This window comes from Bactrocera dorsalis, chromosome 1, assembly GCF_023373825.1.
Source record: "Bactrocera dorsalis isolate Fly_Bdor chromosome 1, ASM2337382v1, whole genome shotgun sequence".
NCBI classification, from domain to species: Eukaryota; Metazoa; Arthropoda; class Insecta; order Diptera; family Tephritidae; genus Bactrocera; species Bactrocera dorsalis.
In genome coordinates, this window is record NC_064303.1 from 19,959,218 (window position 1) to 19,985,672 (window position 26,455).

The window sequence follows — 26,455 nt, forward strand, 5'->3', positions numbered from 1 at the left end:
GAGAAAAGCGATTTTTTGCTTAGTCTATTCGTCTGTGGGCAATTGTTCAGCTTAACGCTGCCACTGTCTGTGCAACTCCACGAAAAATCTATGGATTTTGTATCAGCAATGAACCGAGCCAAAGACTTAATAAGAACTCTGCACCAGATAAGAGAAACAGCGGATGGCTTTTCAACGATATTTCCAAACAGCATCACAAATGTCTAAAGATCTTTTTGACACTTCGCATCAAACTACTCGTGCTAATCCACCTTGCACAACCCCTGAAAGCCACTTCAGAGTTACAATATTTATTCCATGCGTTGATGCTCTGATTCAAAACATGACAGAACGTTTATTAGTGAATGAGGATATACTCTCGTCATTTCAAATTCTACTCCCAGGTTTTGCTGCAATTGATAATGCCGAAGAATTAAAAAATTTAACTATTTACTTCGAGGAGCAAATATCAATGACAGCATTAAAATCAGAGTATCGATTGTGATGTGCCAGCTTATCAACAATAGATCCAACCATAGAAGTGTAGAAATTACTGCAACATTGCGATGCAACGTATTTTAAAAATATTCACTACCTGCTTACAATTTTAGCAACTCTTCCAGTGACGACCGCTTCCGTTGAAAGAACTTTTTCAACCTTAAAAAGAATAAAAACTTTACCACGCAGTGTGATGGGCAATGAGCGGCTGAGTGCACTTGCTGTTATTGCAGTTCACTGGGATATTAAAATAAGTAGATCCAGATGAAGTAATTAATGATATGGTAAACAAGAAGAAAAGAAAAAAATATTACTTATTTAAGTTACAACTACCAAATCATTTAAGTAATATGTATATGAATTTATATTGTTTTTTTTTAATAAACAGAAAATTTAAAGTTTATATATGTTTTTACTTCAGCCCCCCCCGAAATGAAAAGCTGGCTACGGGCCTGTACTAAGAACAACGGTGAATATACGCTGTCCAATTAGCACATACCTTTTCTTCCTATTCACTGGCAAAGAGACCGCTCACGCGGTTATAACCGAGTTAAGAACAGCGCGCCAGTCCTTTCTTCTTTTTACGTTTTGGCGTCAATTCGATTTACGAAAGGCAGCCATGCCTGATCCCTCCAATGGAGCATTAGGCTTCTTCGATTTAAATTAGTTCAGATACCCTACCATAGTGGCTCATGCTAATCTCATCAGATTAGGTACGAGTCGGTGCTCAGCTGATCGGCTATGGAGCTTTTGCCTGACTGAGAGTGAAATATTTCAACCGACTTGAATAAATATATATACTTATATACAAGTAAAAGAATATTAATTATTTTTGACTATTCTGGCTAAGTCTGCTCATATTATAATATATAAACAATTTGTCTCAATTAAGCTGTTCGTACTCACCCACAACATCCAGGTAACCAACTTGACTTTTCATCGGATCCGTATTGATCTGACACATATACCAGCCTTTGTCCGCTTCCTTAACGTCACGTATTCTCAATATCCAAGCACGCTTCTCAGCATGAGTTATGCTCATTCGGTTATTTTTCGTTATAACGTGATTTTGTATCGTCAGTATTGTTTGTGTGTCGACGCGTAGCCACGCAATCTAAGCGATGGCTCAAAATAACCATATGACGCACAAGAACGCGAGAGTGTGTGTTTACGTATTGGTTAAGCATAATGCGAGACGTGTCAACCCATTCGACGCAACCCATTCATTTTCATATTAGCAGATAGTGCATAGGCCGCAAGACGCACGCATTCATGTGCACGTTCGGTCATTAGTTTGTTTTTGTTTATTTGCATTTGCGTATTTTCATTTGTATTGGTGGGCCGCGTGTGCCGGTTTGTTTATTTATCCATTGGACGTGCAAGTGGTTATGTTGAATTTTCCACGGAGTTCCCAGTATTTGAACACATTTCCACATATGTGACGTTGTATGTGTAGTTTCATATCAGTATGGAAGGAAAAGTAAAGAGAGAAGAAAATTCATGAGAAAATTGTTTGTTTACCTTTAGTTTAGTAGTTGAACTTTTTGTTAGTTAGTACTCCATAGAGTTATCATGTACATATATACGTTCGTGCTTTGCTGACATGTATACATATATATATATATAAATATATTTGCTTCTTAAGGACATATGCTGTTGAATATATACATAAGTGTATTTATAAATCTTAATATCTGCCTGATTGCGTGCGGCTATTGTGAGTCTCTCAATGAATCCACTAAAGTAGAATTTGAGTACCTTTTTTTAGGATTAAAGGTAATAACGGCGTAGGGAAGTTCATTAAGATGAATGGCTCAATTTCGGTGGATGAATTCGTGTTCTATACATGTAAGCATATCTATATGTGTACATATTGCTATCGATTTACAAACGTATATTTATTTGGTATTATTTGTACCCAATTAATAGGTCAAGAAAAGCTTACTGTTTATTTAAAGGACACATGTAGAGTGACCGCTTAAAGCAAAAAGTGTTTGGTAGTTGTTTAAGAGAAAATTATGGCAGGAAACTTTTTAAATGTTATATCCTCACATAGAAAAAATTATACATAATTAACGAATTAATAAAACGTATATATACAAAAACTAAGTTAAATTTACTCGCTATTTCTTAAGTGACTTAAAAAAGTCCTCCACATCAGCAGCTGTACAGCTTCACCGTTGTTAAAATTAAAGAAAGTTCATTGCAAAAACTTGATTTATTGAGCTATCTTTGTATGGCTATAGTGGTTTGACCGAAACGAATTCTTTCCTTTGCTTTGGAAAATAATCCGTGGAAAATTGCATGAAGATACTTTGTCAAAAACAAAAAGTTTTCCTTACTGGGATTTGAGTTTGATATTTCAGTTTGTGTGGCAACTATATGCAATCGTGGTACTATCTGGGCAAGGAAATTGTTATTCGACCAGCACTCAGAGCTACACTATCTCCAGCGGAGCACCGGAAGGCTTTGAGTGATATCCGGATCAAATGAAATGACTACATAAATTGTGTGCGCCGATGATTTGCTACAATGAGTCTAGAGCTGACAGCGCAGAAAACAGAAGTCTTTCTCATAAGCTCCAGAAAAACTGAAGAAAAGATATCGCGCACCATAGGAGGTTGAGAGATTACTTCACAGCCACAGTTTAAGTACATTGATGTAAAAGTGGACTCCATGCTTAAATTCAAGGATGGAAAGCTTATCTAGATAATAAGATCAGTTTTACTGTATGCGGCCCCAATATAGATACAGGCGCTGGACATAAATCTTTCTGCAATAAGCGTAATAAGTGCTTTCCGAACCATATCAAACGGCCCTGCTGAGGTATTTGCCGGTATGGCGCCGATTGACACCCAGGGAGACGAATCTGAGCAAATATACAGCTTTTCAGACACGTCTACAACAGCAAAAAGAGAGCTGTGAATCAAAAGCATCACAATGTGGCAGCAACGGTGGCAAACTTAATGCAAAGGATGATGGACCCACATACTGATTACGCACATACATTCGTGTATAGATAGATAACATGGGGACCTAGGTTTTCACCTCACTCAAATACTACGTGGCCATGATTGCTTTAGAAGCCACTTATACAAATATCGTCATGTCTTTAGTCCACACCGTCCGGCTTGTATAGAGCGTACAAAACGTACGTAAGTACTTTATCATTTCCATTTGAAGTATAAGGGATAAGCTGAAAACCACACTTGCAGGTAGTCTCACGATGGAAAATTTGACAGCATTTATGTGCGGGTCCTCTGTAAAATAGTAAGCTCTCAAAGAAGCGAATGCTCCAATTATGATAAGATTGAGATATCTACAACAGATAAGGCATAAGTCAGTCCATACAATAGAGGAAACTTATGTGTCTACTTCTCTCCCATAAAGTAATACTTTGTCCAGTGGTCCGGTGGTAGAGATATGATATATGAGTAGGTTAGGTTTAGCGGATTAAAGTTCTGCGGCTTTCGATGCTCCTCCTACTATAAAAAAAATACGTAAGTGCCTTTTAACATGTTTTCCAACATTTAAATCCCCAAAAATATGCGACTAAAAATTTTGACTGCTAGACGAATGAGATAGCTTTTAAACTGTGTTGATGAAATTTTTTATAGTTTACTTGCGTAGCCGAGGATCCATTCTCATGACCAAATATTCGTAATAATTATAATAATAGTGATTACGAATTATTTGTATACTAATAAATGTGATGACTTCTTAGCATCATGATTGAAGACTTTGTACACTTAAGCGTAAAGCTGAGCCATAGTAAGAAAAGTAATAAAGTAAAATGTGCTTTCGTGAGCGCCTTTGTACAATGAAGTTGAAGTGAAGTGATATGAAATACTATACATGGTAATACTGCGACTAGAAAGTAGAGCCCGTTGTTGTTGCTTAAAAGTGCATATAACTGTGTCCAAAAAACAAGGTGACATTGTATTTATTTTGAAAATTCTTTATTTATTCTTCCAAATCGGTATCATCTCCTTCAAAGTAATCCCCTCCCGATGCAATGCACTTCTGCCAACGGATTTTCCAATCTTCGAAACACTGGTTGTAGTCACTTTCCGGGATGGCCTTCAGTTCCGTCTTCGCTGTGTCTTGAATCTTCTTTATCGCATAAAACGGTGTCCCCGGAGCGGTCTTTTTTGGTGAACTACCAGAAGTCGCACGGCGGCAGATCAGGTGAATACGGTGGTTGTGGAACGATATGGGTTGAGTTTTTGGCGAAATGATCACGAATTTTTTCCAAAAAATTCAATGTTTTCGGTACCAGTCGAGATTTGACGCGCTTGTGGCCCAAAACATCCTTCAAAATGGTATTGGCTGAGCCTTTCGATATGCCAACTTCATCAGCAAGGTCTCTAATTATTAATCGACGGTTTTTCAACACCAAATATTTTATTTGTTGAACGTGAGCTTCGTCGGTTGAGGTTGATGGTCGCCCTGGACGCTCTTCGTCTTCGACACGTTCACGGCCGGCTTGGAACTCACTATACCACTTGTAAACATTTTTTTTTAGACATAGCCTCATCACCAAAGGCTTTCTGCACCATCCTCAACGTATCCGCAGCAGAAAATTGATTCCGTAAACAAAATTGTTCCTATGTTCCACCTAGGAACTACGGGAAAATATATATATAAACAAAATTTAATGCAAATTCTTTGCTCAACAAATTTCGACATCGCAAACAACGAAAAACTCACTTTTAGCAGCTCACAAAACGACACGTATCTCAAACACTAATGAATATTTTGACATGAAATTTGACATAAATGTGACTGACAGTACTACCAACCTATAAAAAAATGTAATTCTCTAAAACCTTCGACGCGCGCAGTTTAAATTCAAATGTCACCTTTTTAGGCACAGTTTAAATAAGTCGTTAGTCAGTTCGGCAAAGCATTCTTTATCGATGTCATGTATCGATACATATATTTCACTTCACTTTCTGTGGATTAAAACCAAATACGAACAGAAATTTGTTAATGGACAAGGCATATTTATATATTTCGGTACTCAATAAAACTTAGATACATATATTAATATGATAATCTAACTTTTTGGGACGCTTGAAAGTCGACTACAACTTCATTGAAAATTTTCGCTGGTATTTGTTAGAAGTCTGTATGGGTCAGAAATGCCAATGAAGTATTGGGGTTATGTATATGTATATGTACATATATATAACGGGTGATTTTTTTGAGGTTAGGATTTTCATGCATTAGTATTTGACAGATCACGTGGGATTTCAGACATGGTGTCAAAGAGAAAGATGCTCAGTATGCTTTGACATTTCATCATGAATAGACTTACTAACGAGCAACGCTTGCAAATCATTGAATTTTATTACCAAAATCAGTGTTCGGTTCGAAATGTGTTTCGCGCTTTTTTATCGACAAATTTTGTTCAGCGATGAGGCTCATTTCTGGTTGAATGGCTACGTAAATAAGCAAAATTGCCGCATTTGGGTGAAGAGCAACCAGAAGCCGTTCAAGAACTGCCCATGCATCCCGAAAAAAATGCACTGTTTGGTGTGGTTTGTACGCTGGTGGAATCATTGACCGTATTTTTTCAAAGATGCTGTTGGACGCAACGTTACGGAATGGCGATCGCTATCGTTCGATGCTAACAAACTTTTTGTTGCCAAAAAATGGAAGAACTGAACTTGGTTGACATGTGGTTTCAACAAGATGGCGCTACATGCCACACAGCTCGCAATTCTATGGCCATTTTGAGGGAAAACTTCGGACAACAATTCATCTCAAGAAATGGACCCGTAAGTTGGCCACCAAGATCATGCGATTTAACGCCTTTAGACTATTTTTTGTGGGGCTACGTCAAGTCTAAAGTCTACAGAAATAAGCCAGCAACTATTCCAGCTTTGGAAGACAACATTTCCGAAGAAATTCGGGCTATTCCGGCCGAAATGCTCGAAAAAGTTGCCCAAAATTGGACTTTCCGAATGGACCACCTAAGACGCAGCCGCGGTCAACATTTAAATGAAATTATCTTCAAAAAGTAAATGTCACAAAAAAAGTTATCAAGCTCTTAAAAAATCACCCTTTATATAATAACCTATATACATAACGATTGTCACTTAAAATTCTGTATAAGAAAGCAAAAACAACCAAAAAACAAAAGAACGATTCGCCTTCTGAGAAATGAACTGTCAAAAGTAAGCACGTCACCACTACAAGCTCAGTTTTGGGCATGTGCTAAGTCAGGTGCTGACAAAGTTGGTATCTGTCCACTGAGACAAAATGTGCACACATGTTTGCATATAGTTTTGACGCATAGCAATTTGCATGTAAAATGGTTGAGTGCGCTCAACGAACACAAAATTTTCTTTCAATGTGCGTGAATGTCCATTCTGAAGGTTGTGGTAAATATTTTGCATTTGAGTGTGTAATCTGTGAAATATGTAGTTTTGTGGTGCCAATAAATCCTTAGCAATTTTGGGTTTAAATGTTCTTTACACTGACTCTTTTATACTTCCTATATATTGTCTAGTTACATAACTAATGAAAAATTATTGGTTTTGGCTTGTCGTTTGAATAATTGTCCATTAGTTTGTAAGTAAGTAACTTTTATAATCCTTTTTATCCACTTCATGCCTACTAATTCATACATCTCTTTGTATATACATATATTCTAACATATTTACTTTTTTGTAACAACTTACTTTGTAGGTTTGCAGATTATCGACAACACATTGCAGTACCGCCTCTCGTCCCACAGGTACTGTGACATTTTGTAATGGCTCGCCAAATTTTGGTAAATCTGTAAGATGAAGAGGAAATAAAATATTTTCTTACTTGAAAGTATAGCTACTGAAGCTTAGTTAAATCAAGACTTCTTTAAGAAGGTGGTTTAATAGTCCTGAGGCAAATATTTCAGGTAAATTTTAAGTGTCATAAAACAAGGCAATTAATGTTTTTAACTTTAATTTTGTTAGTAGCTATTTATTGATCTTACAATAATACAGAAAAAATTAAAAAATAAAAAAGTTAAAAATTTCTAAAGTTAGCAGCTCATAAAATGCAGGGTCTCAAAAGCTTGGCACTCTCCCATACATTTACAATATTTGTTTTTCTTGACATCGAAGATGCTTTCAATAATGCGTCCCACGCAAACGTCATCAGGGCACTAGAGAAAAGGAATGTGGCGGTTCTAGTATAACGATGGATAGAGGCTGTTCTGCGTACTAGAATAGCTGAAACCACTGTGGGGGAGGATATTGGTACTACTAGAGGCTGCTTACAGAGTGAAGTTCTATCCCCCTTCTATGGAGCTTCCAAATAATGTGATTATATGACATTGTCATAAAGGCAAGTAGTAAATTTGAGAATACTCTCTGCGACATAGTCCAAAAAGGGCTTGGGTCTGGCAAAGGGATGGTGCAATACGATAGGTTTATATACCCACCCTTCAAAAACAACGTTCGTCCCTTAACAAAGCGTAGATCCCTTTCCGGCTAGAGGCTCCTAACGCTTGGTGACAGGTGATTGGAGGTGTCTAAACAGGTCATATTCCTAGGCCTCTCCTTAGACTCAAACGTTAGGTTGAAACAGGCATATGGAATCAACACTGCCCAGAGCCAGCAAGACACTCATAATACGCAGACGCCTAGCCGGTAGATCCTGGGTTTGCAAGCCAGGTGTCATCAGGTATGATCGTAAGGCCTATTGCCAATAATGGATCGGTTCTGCATTTCATCAAAGACAACGCAACCTTTAGTGATAAAACAGAGAGCAGAGAGGTTTGGCAAAGGAAAAATAATATGGTCTCAAGAAATGAAGGACATAGGTGAAAACACACCATAGGCCCTTCTTCCAAGAGACGACGTTACAAAAATGGTAAACTTCACAAAGAAGTTTAAAGTTGCTCTCCACGCTCGACCTACTACTGAAAGGCAGCACTATCTAGGCAGCACTATCTTGTGTAACACAGATGGCTCAAAAACCCCGGAAGGCATTGGAGCAGATATTGCGGAACCGCATATCAATCTATCCATACCAATGGATCGTTTTCCGAGCATCTTTCGAGTACAAGTATTTATTTACTATAAGTCAGTATGTGGAAATCAATCACCACCGCAACTATCGTAACCAGGGTATCGCCATATTTAGCAACAGTCAAGCGGCACTAAAAGCGATCTCGGGTTATGAAGTCAAATTGCTATTAGGGTTCGAGTGTATAGGCTGGCTGAGCCGCCCCTCAGTATGCAACCGTGTACACCTGATCTGAGTCTCGTGGCATAAAGGGGTAACCGGCAATGAACTGGTCGATGAACCAGCCCACACTGCAGCGGCTTCCACAATAATGGGGTCAGAACTATGAATTGTGTTGGGTTCCCACACTGTAAAGAAGTTACCCCGCACAGAGGAGAAAATGGGAAGAGAACCGTACTGGCAGCAGACAACAGGAATGCGTCACGTCAAATTACTAATGGGAGCTTCCACTTAGCAAGGCTTAGGGATATGATCAACCTACCCCGAAACGAATTCCATCTACTTGCCGTGCTTTATACTAAGCACTGCCGGCTCAAGAAACACTTGTTCAACATGGACATAGTCTCTTGCACAAACTGCTGGTTTTCCGGCATGGAAACGGAGGGTCAAGAACACCTGACTCTGGATTGCTCAGCAATTTGTAGAATAATGCTCAAAGCTTTTGAGCCTATCTACGTGAGCCCGTCGCTTCATTCGCGCCCATCAAGCTCCAAGATTTCTTCAGAGTGACTTGTGTGAAATTTTTTGATAAAGAAGAGGGCACAATAGACCTTAGGTCACAATGGAAAATCCTAATTATTTTCTATCTGTACCCACTATTTCAAATCTCATAGAAATCTGATACAAAAACCAAAAAAAAAACCAAATGTCTAGAATAATGTCAAAATATCTGAAACTAGAGAAGAGTTGAAAAAAATGTTTCCCTACTCGCGACTGCTTGAAAAAAACAATGTTTATTTTCGAGTGAGGATTGAAAAGAAACTGAATATGTATAGCAATACGGCATTTCATCGAACACTAGTGCTCTTTTTTACGGAGCACTACTTTACTCTTGTAAGCAGAGATACTTTATATTTATTTTTCACACACTCTCACATGCTTTTGTGCTCCCACGCGGTGAAAACACCACAGAAACATGAGTACGCATTTGTCAACAAAAGTGAATGATAAAATGCGTGAACGTAAAGCAATACCATACGAACACGTACGTACATATGTACATATATTCTTTTCCGTTCTCTAACATATGCATATAGCTTGCAATCGAAATGCCAGGCACTCAGTGCTACGAGATTCTGTAAAAGCAATGCTGGAAGTGTAAGAGTTGAGCATAAAAGGGAAAAGCGATTTACCAAAGCGTAAAGATGTGCGATAAGATTAAGTTCAGTCATTTATATGGTATTAACTGTTGCAGACACATACATATATACGCATGCCGACGTACTCATATTTTGTACAGCGTACATATGAATGATTATACATTTTATATTTAGTTATATATACATATATGTATAAATTATCAGCGCAATCTATTATTTGAAGCCACAATGATTCAATAATATTTTTTCCATTTTCATGCCCATAAGTATTAGTAACATTATATTAAATCGCTGATAAGTTCTGATATCTGAAACATTTCTTACTGTTAAACTGCGCTGAGCATATTTGTTTACTCACTTGTTGCTACATTAAGCATGAGTTCCATTTGGCAATGTTATATTACATCGCATCGTCTTTGGTGAGACCACAACTTTTCCAAGCGATAGATCTGAGACTTTATCAACTTAATCGCGGATATTGTTGTCATCATCAACAAGAAAGTTATTTACAATACCAAAATCAGCTACTCAAGCCACACGTGTCAAATGTTAATGCTATAACATATATATAACAGGCTCTGTTACGAGTATTGTTGCTGACATGACATCAAGTTAACAACTGCTTATACTCGTACGTGCAGAGTCAGCTGTATGTTCCGAAGTTTACTTGTAGGTGTATCAAGTCGTAGAAGTATTTATTTATTACATGTGTATCAAAATGTGCATATTTCAAGTGATTAGCCTTAATCATACAAGTATATACAAATGATTTATTTCGCTTATTATTTATGTAGTTCTATGGATATTTGATGCACGCATAAGCCTGTACGTATGTTTGTGAGTTTGTGTAAATTTTTTTTTTACCAGACCTCTTTTCAAAGGTTTTTTTTTACCAGACATTTCAGAAATGTTAATAAACACTGTGTTAACTTTTCTTCTCTAACAGCTTGCATTGTTGTTGTTTTCTCTCCATTTTCGATATATCTAATTTGGCATTGCGGTAGAGTTTCAATAAACTTTGCTATGAAAATGCTGATAACTACACACTTGTATACTCAGTGACAGCCGTTTTGTCGTTCGTCGGAAAGGAATAACCGCGACGCCAAAGTAATGCTCTGTGTGTTATGGTATCAGATAGGAATGCTGTATTATCAATTTTTCAGGTTTATTTAACAGAAAAGTTCGATTTGCATTGAAAATTGTGACAAATATCGATTCAACAAAATGCTACAAACAGGTCTTTGCATGGGAGTGTAACTATTGATGAAAAATGAATACATTAAACACCAAAAATCGTATGTAAAACCTGAAAGACCAGCAAAGCCAAACATCCAGGACATCAAGGAAATGCTCTGCATTTGTTTGGATCAGAAGAGCGTGTGGTATTATGAATTATAAAACCGATGAAACCATTAATGAAGAATGCTAACAATACCAACTCAATAAATTGAAGCGACCTTTTGTCGAAAAATGCACGAGGCAGGAATATTCTACAATGACAACAATCGGCCTCATGTTGCTACACGGAATAAAAGCTATTTAAGAAGCAGCGATTGGGACCCTTTTTATAGACCAAACTTTGACTTTTCCTTCTACTATTTATTGCAGTCGACGCAGAACGTCCTCAACGGGTCAAATTATTAAAACTTGGCGTGATTCATTATTGGACTCCAAGCCGGCTTTGTGGTATAGAATCCAAAATACAAGAAAATGAAAAAAATTGGATTTAGTTGGGAAACGTTTTATCGAATCCTGTGAGTCTTAATGCAAAATGTGCTTAGTTTTCCAAAGGGTCTAGCAAAGAGTTATCAGTTTCGAAATATTATGTTAAATATTATTACTATTCCAACAAATTACTGGAATTTTTAAACTATGTATCATTAGGTTTTATGGAATACAATCATACGGATGTTATGAACACTGACGTTAGCAAAGCTTTCTGCAAAGTAAATAGTTCGATTCTCGCACATTAACTTGAAATTATGAGCTCTCAACCAAGTTTTCTTCAATGAGTTTCTTGGTATGATAGAAATTATTTGAATTGAATCTCAATGAACTAAAGGCAATAAGCTTTTCTTGTAGAACTGGGTTCCCCTTTCCTTATGAAATAAAATACTATTTCCTAAAGCAAGTTTTAAACTTTTTTTATTTGAGAGTTATTATGGATCTCAAGATTAATTTGGGCTTCATATTGATATCATAGTCTTGAACGCAAAAGACATTCTTAGATGTTGGTCTAAAGAATTTAGAGATCCATATATTACTAAAACGCTTTTTACAACTTTGGTTAGACCTATTGGAATATGGATCTGTTTTATGGAATCTTAGTTACCAAATCCATTCTGACGAGTTAGAGTCTAATTTTTACTTTTGACCTTATATCATTTCCGATGGGATTCTATGTTAAGTCTTCTTCCATACACTAATCATTCAAAACTTATAAATCTATCTACACTTACGAGTCGTAGATAAATGCTTGTTGTTATATGCTTAGTAAAAATACTCAAAGGAATGGTTAGAAATTCTTTTCTACTATCTAAAGTTAAATTTAAAATCCCGGTTCGCTTTTCGAGGCATGATTGTCATGATTTTAATTTTCATTTCTACACATTTGTATTATCTGATCCCTTTTTCAGAATTAAAAGCATTTTTCTTTCACTCAATAAATACAATCCTAACAATTGTTTATGAAGTAGTATTTTAAAATTTTGTTCCTGTAACTTAACAGGTTTAGATCTCGCCGCTTACAAACTCTCTTACCTCTGATGACTCGGCTTACGAGGCTCTCGTCGATTGAGCCAGAGGTGGTTAATTGTTGGGTAATAAAATTAAAACTATTTTAAAATGCTAATTTTTATTAACAATATACCAGTTAGAGCCAAAAGATCTGAACCCACAATATGAACTAGGCTAGCTATGGTTACTATACACATATAGTACACAAAATATTTTTGACATATATAAACTACCTACAGCTGTATAATAATAAAGCTTCATGAAGTAAACTTTTAGTGTAGTTTTCGCTCTTATTCTTTATATATTGTTCTTCATACTCACCTTTGTCAGGCAATAAATTCGTTGACGCATCATCTCTAATATCCTCTAGCAACTCTTCGTGATGTTTCATCTCTACAGTCGATAAGGCAAGCAAGTAGCGATAAATTGAGTTCAGTGAAGTCATGGCAATAACATGTCGATGGCGATGTCACCAAAAGCGCATCAGTGAAAAACCAGCGCACGTATTAAGAAATGACAGCAGCATAGTTGAGATGCCATAGTTTAGTCGTCGCAAGCACACGAGTTTCAAGTGGATGATGGATCAATTAATAAAAATGGAGATTAATGAAAATAGAATAATAATAAGAAAAAAACAAATAAGTTAACTTAGTACATGCTTGTTCGATATATGAATATATGTATATAAAAGAATTTTTGGTGCAAGTTAATTAGAAACGATCTGCTTCTCACTTTAGATATATGTCTCAAACCGTAATAATAAATTATATACAAACATTTCATTTACTGGAAGTAATGTCAAAGCCGGACAATCATATTTTAACTTATTGAAATTATTATTGTATAGTTTTAAAATATATAAAGTAAAATAGACTCAAGCCCATTCATTTATATTTCATAGATTCTCTTAGTTGTTATAAATGTGAATGTGTAAATGATTCAAATCCATAAACGCTTTTCATTTAATTTGAAATACCAATGATACTACAATCAAGTTCTGAATACATCACTCAAATGCCCTCCACGACTACTTTTGCAGGAAACAATTCGATGAACCCATTTCTTGAATAGTTTTTCCACCAAATCAAGACATATGTCATGAATAGCACGTTCCATACTGAGAGGGTCCTGCTACTTAAAATAACCCCACAGGAAGTAGTCTAATTATATGAAATCACGACTTCTTGGAGTCCGTTCAGTGTCACAATTTCTTGAAATAATCGCATCTCCAAATTTTACTCGCAAAAAACTCGATTGTTGCACGTGATATGTGGCACGAAGCCGCGTCTCTTTAGAACCAGTAGTTATCAGCATCAACTTCTTCCAATTACGGCCATAAAAAGTTGGCTATAACCGATATATATGGCTGTTCATTGACAATAATGGTCTCGCCAACTGCATTTCGAAAGAAGAAGTACGGAGCGACGATTCCACCAAGCCAGAAATCACACCAAAATGTCAATGTAGGTCAATGTAAAGCTTATTTATGAAAAAATATTTGGATTTTCTTTGCACCAGAATCGACAGTACAGATAATTTCTTTGAAAGATATTTTCCTTAAAAAAAAATTGATGTCAGGTTGTTCCAAGGCAAAATCAGCAAATTTACGACATTTCCGGTGGTCCAATAGCTTCAGGTCTTAAGTGAAAACAAGATTCAGTTCGAAGTCCCTTTTCTAAGCCCACCGGGTTGTGGTGTGAGAGAGTCACAACTCTTGTGAACGTATTAGAATCCACAAATTGTGGTCTTCAGAAAAACTTATCTGAACGGCGGCAATATCGTCATTATTTCTGGCGGTTCTTTGCCTTATTTGTACTTGAACACAATATAACGAAAATGTATGCTTGAAATTTTCAAATTTTCGACGAATAGGTAGCACAGGTGGGCGACTATTACGACCATAAAATGGCAAAACACAAGAAAAGTAGCAAATGGGAAACGATCATTTTGATAATAAAATTTCATAATTTGTAAACCCTGGTGCGCATATCTTTCCATGATGAAATTGTAAACACTACTGCATACAATGAAAAAAACTACAGATCATGACATATTAAAACTGGCCAAAACGACACTTAGAAATCATATCATCCCTATTAGAAAACCCGGTATATACAGAATTTAGTGCCCACAAGTCCAACATAAACACAAACGTAAATACCGTTAGTAGTGAAGATAGAGGTGATTGCAGCCTTTTATGCAGGATAAACTGGTCTCTTGGCAAGTGCGTTCAACCAGCAAAATCAAATGATTCTCCATCAAGAGCAAAAAGTAGATTAGCTCGTGTCTACCTATACATGTGAGCGTAAGTATGTATGTAGGTTTTTTGTGCTTCAAAGGACATTTGTGCCGAGTCATAACATTGCATATACGGACGATGCAGCAGAATGCAGCAAAAATTATTTGCAAAATGTCAGACAAGTAAGCAAATGGCTGGTCACATTTAAACAGTATACGAGCACGTGTATGAGGGGAAGCCAAGTTATGCAAACAATTCTGTTTACAATATAATGTACTACATACTCATATCTTTTTATGAACCGTTTTGTTTTATATGCTACTTAGAGTAGACACTTATAGTTTTGAAAATGTCTACATGTATTACGTTGTATTTTACTGTGACTATGACTCCCCATGAAATATCAACGCGCAGCAAGTGGCTACGTAAGAAGTAAGTTTAATTGACCTTGACATTATATGAGCAACATTTTTCCGCATAGTTGCTTGTTTCAGGTCAGAGGTTATATATATAATTTATAATATAAATTAATATGATTAAGAATCAAACAGAGACATTGTATGAATACCTTGTTGTTATTTAGAATATATTGTTCGGAATATTTAAGAGATAATTGCTAATTATGGTGAACTGTGGTATGGATGTCTCACAAGCTAGTATTTTAGTGCCTTTTAGAGTTTTAGTCATTTATTTGGGCCATATCTAATTAACCGATGCATTTGGTAGAGTCAATTCAATTCCCGTTCCCATGACGGTCTGTTTTAAGTAGCCGGAACAGACGCGGAAAACTATCAGGTTAAGGATTGTCTACTCTGTGCCATGCCTCGATATTACGTTTTTCCGCTACAACAGCAACAGAATCACGGCTTCAGTAAGGAGCTTAAGACTTATTCACAATTATGAGTCTGTTCTGTTATTTGCAGGTCACATCACTCATATTTGTCAAGCTCATTATTGCGATAAATGACAGAACCTGGATTTGGTTGAAATTTTACAAGTTTGAAAAGAAAACTTGGTCTGTTTATAAAGCAAAAATGGACGTTCATATATACATCTGTCCGTCAATATTTTTCATTGCACCGTTCGACCACTAGTAGCAAAGTGGCTAGGAGACAGAAAATGCAGCTCAATTGTTGTAGTTTTGAGAACAAAGAAAACAAATTTATCAAGCACAAACAAATGAATCTTATGCCCAAAACCAACCTTTCGTTTGTCGAAAGTCTGATGCTTTCAGTATCCTCGTTGCTCTATTTTCATTCATTCTTGTTGTTGTTTTGTAGGTTGAAGCAGGAAATAAACGTTTTTGACGCTATACTGTCCACATGGTGCGCTTAGCTTCAGTTACATTCCAGTAATCAAATCCAGCACAAATCGTTTGCATACACATAGATGAATCATAGCATACCTTAAGGCGTTAAAATACACACTCTCGCTTTAATCATAAAAGGCACAACAGCTTCTGCAGTCGAAATTGTGCAAGAGTAAGTATTGACAACCATTTAGGAGCAATGCAAATATGTGTGCTGAGAATGAATGAATATGGTTTGCTTACGTTAAGACGAAATGATAACACTAAGTTAAAATGGTATGAAAATTGGGGAAAACATTAACTTAAACTGTTATGGAATTATGTCTGATAAAATTTGTTACATATAAAAAGAAACACTTGGTTAGTGTTGCCCATTAAAGTATCTGTGGGAAAATATTTCAGCACATCGACAGAACGACTTCCGCCAATGATATCAATGGTCTACGGTGATTTTGTCGCACAACCTGATGGATTTTGAGAAAAGATTTTAGCTTGCATCCGTACAAAATTGTTCCCACTGAAGAGCTTAAGCCAATGAACCATCGTAAATGTTGAGCTTCTGCTGCTTTTGCCTTCGAACAACTTGAAAACAAGAAAGATTTTTTTTTAAGAAAATAATTTTTTTCGATGAGACACACTTCCCTCTCAGTGATGCGGTAAATAGAGAAAACTGTCGATTCTGGTGCGAAGTTAATCCACAAATTTTTTATGACCATCTTTGGTCTGGTGGATGGACGAAATGAAGCTGATGACATCATTACTGGCAATGGAGAGCGACATAGGTCGATGATAATCAACTTTTCTTGGCCGTAATTGGAAGTATTTGAACTTAACAACATCTGGTTCCAACAAGTCAAGGCTACGCGTTATACATCACATGCAAAAACCGGGTTATTCCGAGAAAAGTTTGGAGGTGCGATTATATCTAGAAATTGTGACATTGAGTGGGGTCCAAGAAGTCCATTAGACTACTTTTGTTGGTGTTTTTTTAAGTCACTGATTTTAGCAATAAACCAGACTCTTTTCAAGCTTTAGAAATCAGTATTGAAAGTCCTATTCAAGGCATACGACTTTATATTATGGAAAATGTACTCGAGAAGTGGAGATCATTTGTATGAAGTTATATTTTTAATTTAATTATACCGCTTGCACTTCACATTGAATGCAACGCAATTGAACTTCCTTAACTGCCAGTTGTTTGTTTTCAAATAAATCATATAACGGGTGGGCCATATAAAGCTTTAAATTTAAAAAGTCAATAAAAAATCGGCTTGATATTTTTCAAAGGACCAACATTTATTTAAAAAGTTGTTTTATGAAATTTATTAGTGGAAAACAATTTCGGACAAATGACCACCACGGCTTGGAGTACTTTCTCGATGGTTTCAGGCCTTATGGCAGCTACAGCAGCTTGAATCTCGTACTTTAGATCTTGAATTGTTTCTGGATGGTTGGCGTAACATTTATCTTTAACAGCTCCCCACAGAAAATAGTCCAACGGAGTTAAATCGCAGCTTCTGGGAGGTCAATTCACATCACCTCTTTTGCTGATTATGCGATTTTCGAAGATAGGGCGTAAAAGATTGAGTGTAGCGTTTGCTGTATGGCACGTAGCGCCGTCCTGCTGGAACCAAATGTTGTCCAAGTCTTCCTCTTCAATTTGCTTGAAGAAAAATTCAGTTAACATTGCGCGATATCGCTCACCATTGATGGTTACGGCGGTTCCTTCTTCATTTTCGAAAAGAAATGGGACGACGATTCCACCAGACCAAAATCCGCAACATACAGTGATTCGTGCTGGGTGCATTGGCTTCTCGACGATTACGTGTGGGTTTTCTGTGCCCCAAAGGCGACAATTCTGCTTGTTAACGTAACCATCGAGGTGGAAATGAGCCTCGTCCGAAAAGATGATTTTTCGGTAAAATTGACTATCCTCGGTCAAACGATCTTCTGCCCAATCTGCGAACTGTAGAATAGTGAATAGCGACGCATTTCGTAAATTTTAGACTTTTACTGATCTGTCACTTCGAATGTATTTGACGTTTCCAATATCGAAATTAGATAGTTCAAATATAAAAGGTTAGATGGCTCACCCTTTTTATTGAAAAACCCTGTTAATATTTAAGTCCATGCATATGATGGCAGATATATTAATTGTAGAAATCTATTTTGTGCATTCATTGTACATATTACCCCCACAAATGTAATTCGTCTTTGTCAGTTTTAATAGAATTTTGCTTCCAGTTGAAATATCTGCATCTCCTCACGACATATGCGAAGTGAAATATCCTGTGCTCTTATAAACATAAACACATATTTTATTGAAGAGAAGCATACATTTATTTAAATGCATACCAGTATACCTATACTAACACAGATATACGAATGCGAGAGGTGCTGAATGCTTCTAAATTCCAATATTTCATTCACTTGCTTATATTAGAACATGGCTTAAATTGAAAGCTAAGAGAGTAAAAACAGAGATATCCGAAGGTTTTGCAAAAACAAATTAAACTTGGGAAATAACGAACACAAAATATGTTTATATACACTATAAATGTGTTCATTTGTGTCCACATGTTGGTTTATAATCGGTTAGATGCAATTCAGGCATGAAGAATAAATATTTGCTTTGCCGGTGTGCGTGTACGTTACGGAGATAAAATGTTCACCAAATATTTTGGTCAGTTAAGTGGCTTAAATTGTTTATATTAAACTGCAAATATAAAATGTAAGGTAAGGCTAAGTTGTGGTGCAACCGAACATTTTATACTCTTGCAACTTGCATGAATCAAAGCCAGGGAAATACCTTAAGATACAAACCGCCAACCAGGGGATAGGAATTCAAGCAATTTTATATATACATATGCTATTGGAGTATGTAGCAAATAATCAAAAAAGCTACTGTAAATGAACTATACAAAATTTTTCACGATGTTGTAATACATGGCGTATACGTAACTCGCAGTTGTAGTCACTGCGTTTATATTACAGAGATGTTGTTCAATACTTATTAGAGCGGTATTTGTTAAATACACTGCACTTTTGTAAAAAAAAAAAATGTATGAATAAATATATGTACACTAGCTGACCCCGCAGCCGTTGTCCTGCGTGAAATTATGTGTTTTGAAATGAAAAGAAATTTGAAATGAAAATTCATATTGTGTTGATAATCATTTAATTGAGATTTTTCTACATTTTTTTCAATGTAACGCAGCTTGATAAACAACATTTTTTGGTTTCTGTCCCGGTGCGTTAATGTACAGAGAAGATGGTTTTCCAACTCGTGTGCACACCACTTATATCTGGCCGTGTGAAAAACATAGCATTTCCAAATTTATGCCACCCACTATGCGACTATCCTGTTGATCGTCATCTCAAATTCAATTTTCACTGGAAACGGAATACATTTGAGCTGAAATGGCAAATCGTTAGAACTCAAAGGAATTCGTACAATCAAGCATTCTGCGCCCTTGTTTTCGATGGGTGCTTCACAATCAGTCGGGTTTCATTACACAGTTTCGGTGCATGAAGATTGCGAAACATAATAATGACAGGTCCAACTTTGAGACGAACAGGATGCGGTGGCATACCAAGCCTCTTCAAAGAATTTAGAAATTTCACTGGATAATTGACGGCGTCGTCGTCATTGTCAAGATGATCGATCGATTTGTATGAACGCAAGTCTCCCGGAATTTGACTTTGAATCTTCCAGTTTAAGTCATCAACATCGGTATTTTTGGCAGCTAACATTGCGCGTGCACTTAAGGAATCGTAGTTACGATAATTTGGCCAATGTCCGAACATTCGTGATGAGTTCATCTTTCGTGAATTGATAAGCGGCGAATGGAATTGATATCAAACCATCGGAAGTATCAACCAGAATTGACCCATTTCTAATTTGTAGCGAAGACGATGTAAAACGTCTTCAGCAATGTCGATGTTTATATCGAAAAGTGTGCGAACTTCATTTTCATTCCAGTGATTAATATGTTCCAGCAATTGTTATTGCTGGCTTACTTCTCCAAAACTTGCACACACCGAACCATTCACAGTACGCAATGACTCAAATGAAGTTGAACCGCGTACATTTATCAATAGCAACCGAAGGTAGAAACAATCGTCGTTTTTCGGGTGGATTGTGTAAATTCGTCCTTATGCATTAGTTAATAAGACACCTGGATGTCAATCTACTGGTTGGCCTTGCTTTCTGCGTAACTATTTCTTCGACGATGCATTCCATGTATAATATCAAAGTATTTCCGAATGTCCTTGCAAATGGATCACTGACGAAAGTTGTGCTTCCTTTGGTCACGTACTTCCAAAAGTATTTTATCGATTTCACCAAACTGCAATACTAAACACTGATATGAGTTTTGAATGTGAATTAGACAATAATGGTGAATACAGTACGATCCATGTGTTGTCAACTTCGATATTCACTCTTCTAAGTTGAATGCTGAACGTTCTGTTATCTGGTGAGCGACGCCGATAGAGTTGATATCTACCATTTCTAGTTTGTGCTTCCGAAAGAAAAGCACGTGGATAGTGTTTCGTGCATTTATTGTCAGACATACAAACCGAAGTGGGATTGTAATGTCCGCAAGGTCCATGAATCATATTGGTTTCCACTACTTCCTATAATACTGGATCTTTATCTACATCAGGAATTTCCGCAGAAATTGTTTCATCAATTTGATCTGGTGTAACCATCATCCAAAGAAGAATGTGTGCATGCAAAATAGAGGTTTTTGCCACTCAACAAAGTACATCTCATCTAACAGCACCACATATACGTTGCTTCAAGATAAAGACAATCAAACATCGTAACTGTTGTAGGAAAAGTCGTGCTGTAACATCGTGACGATCACTTGCTGATTGACCGCGAATTATAATTCCGAACGTATGTCTCCGCATCCTGGGAGTACTTCTTGCCTTGCCTTGCCTTGACCTGCCATACTTTGTTGGCAAAAAGAACACCGACCGATATTAGGTCGACCTCTTGGTGGCTTCGTAACAAATTTCAATCTGCAATTGACCTCTTTGTGTGAAACACATGTAAAGTTTTCACTGAATAATTTTCAATAATTTTTCTTTTGAATAGACGAAATAAAAAAGCAAGCGACCGAAATTGAACGAATCAAATAATTTACAAATCAAAATATTGAAAAACAAAACAAACAAAAATTGAAAAAAAATGTTTATGGAAAAAAGATACTTTTTGGAATTATCCAAAAAAAAAAACATTTCCATAATTTTCTTAAGTATTCTCCTAAAAAAAAAGTATTCTCCTTGTTTGGGCGGAGACCTATCCGAATTGGTGGTAATCACCGAAATCGGTCCAGGCGTTCTCTAGTTATAAGCGTAGTAACTAACATCACTTTCTTTTATAGATATTAAGCGATGTGATAAAAACTTGATCCACAGATGTCGCCTTTTACTTTGGCATCGTTTTGTTTCATACACGTTTACGCCAATTTAAGGTTTGAATATTGGATACTGCGATGGTAGCGCCATCTATCGATCAAACATTCCAAAATTAAAAATTGATTAAAAATGAAAAAATAATTTAAAAAACATTTTCCAGTGGACCAAATTGTAAATATAAACCTTTCCCGAATCTCCTTGAACGTACACACAAAATTTCATCAAAATCGGTCCATCCGTTTAGGAGCAATTCCTAGGCAAACACACGGTCAGAAGATTTATATATATAAAGATATGATGTATGATGTGTTTATTTTCATCACTTGTTTTCAATGTCCACATATCACTTGTGCAGTCACTTGTTTATTCACTTATGTACCATATTCAGCCAAATAAAGCATTTTCACTTAACACTTGCTATTGCATTCACTTTAGAACTGTGAAACTGTGTTTGCTAGAAAAATATGCACTTTCGACTTTGACAAATGCGGACAAAGTTTTGAACTCAGACCGTCGACTAAGTATTCGCGACGACCAAGTTTTGAATAACACAATCACAGGTGACGAGTCGTGGACCTTTTTGTTTCCTTGCTTGATAATGCCGATGAAAGGCAAGCATTTTGAGACGACAGAGTGGAGCCTATTTTGAAATCTTTTAAATATTTGTAACGATTGATTCAATAATTTTTTTTTAATCGACTCAGTCCTATTACTTTCCGCACAAACCCCGTAGAAAATATTCCTACTAAGAACTTGAGTTTTATCATTCCTTTTGTATGGCAACTATACGCTATAGTGATCCGATACCGGCGTTCCAACAAATCAGCAGCTTTTTGGGGAGAAAAGGACGTATATAAAATTTCCATAAATCCATCCATCAAAAACTAAGAACTAAGGGACTAGGTCGAGTATATATAGACAGACGGGCAGAGGGATGGACATGACTAAATCGACTTATGCGGCATAAAAATGGAACATTCCTTATATTCGAATAAATTTTGAAAATTTTATATTTTGAATTGTTCCACACACAAATAATGTCTTTATTTGCATTTTTTAAGCCTTGAAATACTACAGTGACATATAGCGTCATATACCAACACCCGTCTATAAATACATTACTGTGGTCAGGTGATTACATTAATGCCATTGTGAAGCGACCAGCCGACTAGCCGTTTTTACAGGTCATTGAAAATGCTGTGAAACAATGTAAAACAAACGATTAAAAAAATTTAAATTTTATTCAACCGCCGCTCAGTAAATGTTTACACGCGCGCAGACAAAAGCTAAATGCAAACAGTTAGACACTGGCATATTTCGCGGTTAAATTTTTTTTGCAGCAATCCTTTAATGCGTATAAACCTACACAGATGTACAGCTATGTTCATGAAAATAGTAGTGTTGGTGAGTTTTAACTATACGACAATAAAATAAGTTAAAAGTACATACACGGATTCAATAGGATTTATTTAAAAAAAAATATAGAGAGTAGTCTGTTCACGAAAATAGTTTTCTTATTTTGTTCAAAGAAAAACAGAAAAAATACTCAGATAAAAAAAATACAATTGCATACAATAAATCTTTTCGATTAACTAGTAATTGTTTGTCGTTATTTTTTTCATATACATACAACGATGTTGTCTATACCTTCAATACCACTAAACAAAGTAGTATTTGACTTGATGGATTTGATGTCACCACAACTCACTAAGCATATTTCCATAAATTTTCAATTGAATTCAGGTTCGTACTTGCGCTGGCCAAGAATATTACGTCGATTCTTACTGATGCAAACTTCGTCTTAGGGACAGCCACCTTAGTACGAAAACCAAACCCATTCCATAGTGTTCAGACCATGGTGATCTAACAGTTTTCGTAGTGTACCTGGAATGTTATTCTTTTGCGAAACTTGTTGCATGCAGCCACTTGTTTCTTCGTCAAAAGAGGGACTTTCCGTTGGCTACTTATCTTTAAATATTCAAATAGTCTCATACGATTTGTTAGGGTTGTAATAGATCAGTCTAAATTATCTTAAAGATCTACAAAAATATTTTTTTATTGCCCTTAATAGATTATTAAATTTCAAGCTTCCAGATTACGAATTTATTCTTTATTTTGATATTTGCGTTTCTTTTATTTTTAAACAAGTTTATTAGTTAAAAAATTAAGTTTTCTAATCAGTTCCAGAATTCCGCGCTCCCTTTTCACGTATAAAAACTTTACGTTGTCTCCACTCCCAGACTCTTTACAGAAAATATGAGAAAAGTTATGCAAAAAGTTTAAAATCTTTATAAAAATCGAACAAATATCTACAGTCTGCTGAATGACCAATTGCAATCTCTCTTTATGTTCCAAAAGTAATTCGTCTGCAAAATTAGGCAATAATGTCACCAAATTCCCGGAAATCTCAACAATTTATAAGGGGAAGTGAAAGGGAGTATGTAACAGCTAAGCCAAGATTTTTTTGTCAAATTTAAATAACAAATTTTATACGTTATCCATTTGCAAATGATATAATATATAAATTTGTCAAAACCTTGAATGTAGATGGATATTATTTTAGTTGCATTTGTAGAACATTTCCGAATTTTTGTATGGAAAAATTTAAAGATGATCTATTTGTTGGTCCATAAATACGGCAATTCATCACCAATGCAGTTTTCCGCTTAATATAGCTTTTATTTAAAGTTATGACTATTTCGAAATGTGTAATTTGAACAGTTTTTGTTGATAGTCCAAATTTGAATTTTGAAAATTAAAGTATACGAGGTTTGACAATTCAGTAATGAGACTGATTTTATTGCCGCGCTTGTGGTAAACCTGTGACCTCTTTTTCCAGCATTCCTCCCCTTTCCATTGATAAATGTACCATCACTTTAGCTTGTTTAGTTCGCCTGCTGCGTCAAGTTGAGTAGACGTGTGTTTATTGTGCTCGTCGCGAAAATGGAAAAACGAAATCAAGAGCAACGTGTCGCGATAAAATTTTGCGCCAGATTGGGCGAAACAGCTTCGGAAACGTACGCTAAAATTGTAAGAGTGTATGGTGATAGTGCTCTTAGTCGTGTCCAGGTGTTTCGATTTCGACAATGGTGGTCTCCGCGCGCCCCCAGCCCAAAAAAAGCTCGCATCAGCAAGTCGAAGGTGAAAACGATGATTATTGCCTGTTTTAATAGCCGTGGAATCGTCTACAAAGAATTCGTTCCACCGGGGAAAACTGTGAATCAAGTCTACTATTGCCAAGTACTCGAAAGATTGCGAAAACGAGTCAACAGGGTGCGCCCAGACATCGCTCGCAACTGGATCCTTCATCACGACAACGCGCCATGCCACACTGCCCTCGTGTCCCAGTATTTGGCCTCAAAAGGGATCGCCGTGTTGCAACAGCCGCCTTATTCGCCCAACATGTCACCCTGTGACTTTTTTTTGTTTCCCAAAACAAAATCGGTGGTCAAAGGAACCTATTTTGAGTCGACTACGGATAAATATACGGTTTTATGGAATCAGTCTCATTACTTAATTGTCATACCTCGTAAAGTCTAACTTTTTTACATTTTTGGATAATTTATATAATTATGGTAAGAAACAGTTCCGTTAGGATCTAAAACAGAGAGGAAGGTATCAAGGTAGATGGAATAAAAATAAGATTGCCAACTGGAAAATTACGAAAGAGAAATTTGCAAGAGGCTTTTAATTTTTGTTTACTTCAATGCATTCCTGTTTTCCAAACCGAAATTAATGTTACATACTTGTATATCTACTACTTTCTATCGTGTTTTCTGATTTTTCTAACGTAAAATGAAAATTTTGTTACTTATCTTCACTACCAAGATTCTTGATAGGCCAATGTCTTCTTTCACCCACTAAAAAGGAAAGAACACTGAGATTTATTCATCTGGAAATATTAAATTCCTTAAATAGTACACATAGTTATCTCAACTATTTGGTACTTTTTAGATTTATCGACCTCTAAAAAAAAATGCGTCATGAAGGAATACGTTGGAGTAAAAGTAACCGTATTACTACATATTTGAGGTGTCTATTCTAGCAAAAGAATCACGCTTGCCAAGCCAGTATATTTAGAAAAGATCTTTAAGAATAAGAAGCTGTTGCACTATTCATGAACACGACTGTATGTATAGAAAACACTATGTGTATATAAATACAGGTATGCAGACCACAGTGTCATCTGAGTAGCATAATTTGTATCATTGTAATCATTTCATTATCACACTTTTTGCTTTTGGTCAACTAACACATGCCTGTGCGGTCAAGTGGATTAATTGTAATTAGGTTACAGTGGCGTTTGGAGATAGCAAAACCGGAATAATATAATGTAAATTTAGAAAGAGTTACGTGAAAGAGTATTTATTTAGTGAATACGATAAAAAAAGTGTTGGACGAATCATTTTTGTCTATATAGTGCTTTCGAAACTTAGGACATCTTGCAGAAGGTTGTTCAGTAAAGCCCGCTGAAATGAATTAATATAAAGCGAAACTTGCAATATACAATTGCTAGATAAGGAAGGGCTTCTACCAAAAATTGCAGAGCAGTTATGAAGCCTCTAGATTCAGGGACATCCCCAGAAAGAACTCAAATTCGTTATCTTAAGGACACAAGTGAAAAGTAGGCCCTGAGCAGCAAGTTTACTGAAGATTCGTAATGTTTACTCCCGAGCAATAAGCGTACCCACTGAAGAAATGCGGTTACTACTCAAGGTGATGTTCCTTCTCCTTTCGTATGGAGCGTCAATGCTGAAAAAATTTCACGGTTTTCACTGCCGTTCTGCTTTGTAAAGGCTGTTGCACTTAAGGTCAGGCGAATGTTCCTGAATAGATCGGAAGCATTTGTCTGCAGTCTTTCATTTCCAATATCGAGGGCAAAGCTAGGAATCTATTGATTGATAACTATCCATCATGATAGTCATTTTG

General features: G+C 36.3%; 1 protein-coding gene across 2 annotated transcripts in view; it reads right to left on the reverse strand.

Moving 5' to 3' along the window:
- Nucleotides 1-26,455, reverse strand: part of LOC105224079 (cell adhesion molecule 2) — a 79,870-nt gene that overhangs the window by 51,918 nt on the left and 1,497 nt on the right. For both annotated transcript variants that reach the window (XM_049457763.1, XM_049457758.1), the window contains exons 2-4: nucleotides 12,873-12,944; nucleotides 7,167-7,264; nucleotides 1,384-1,591 (exon numbers count right to left, since the gene is read on the reverse strand). In XM_049457763.1, coding sequence (XP_049313720.1) covers nucleotides 1,384-1,591; nucleotides 7,167-7,264; nucleotides 12,873-12,944 — 378 coding nt within the window. The remainder of the gene's footprint in view (nucleotides 1-1,383; nucleotides 1,592-7,166; nucleotides 7,265-12,872; nucleotides 12,945-26,455) is intronic.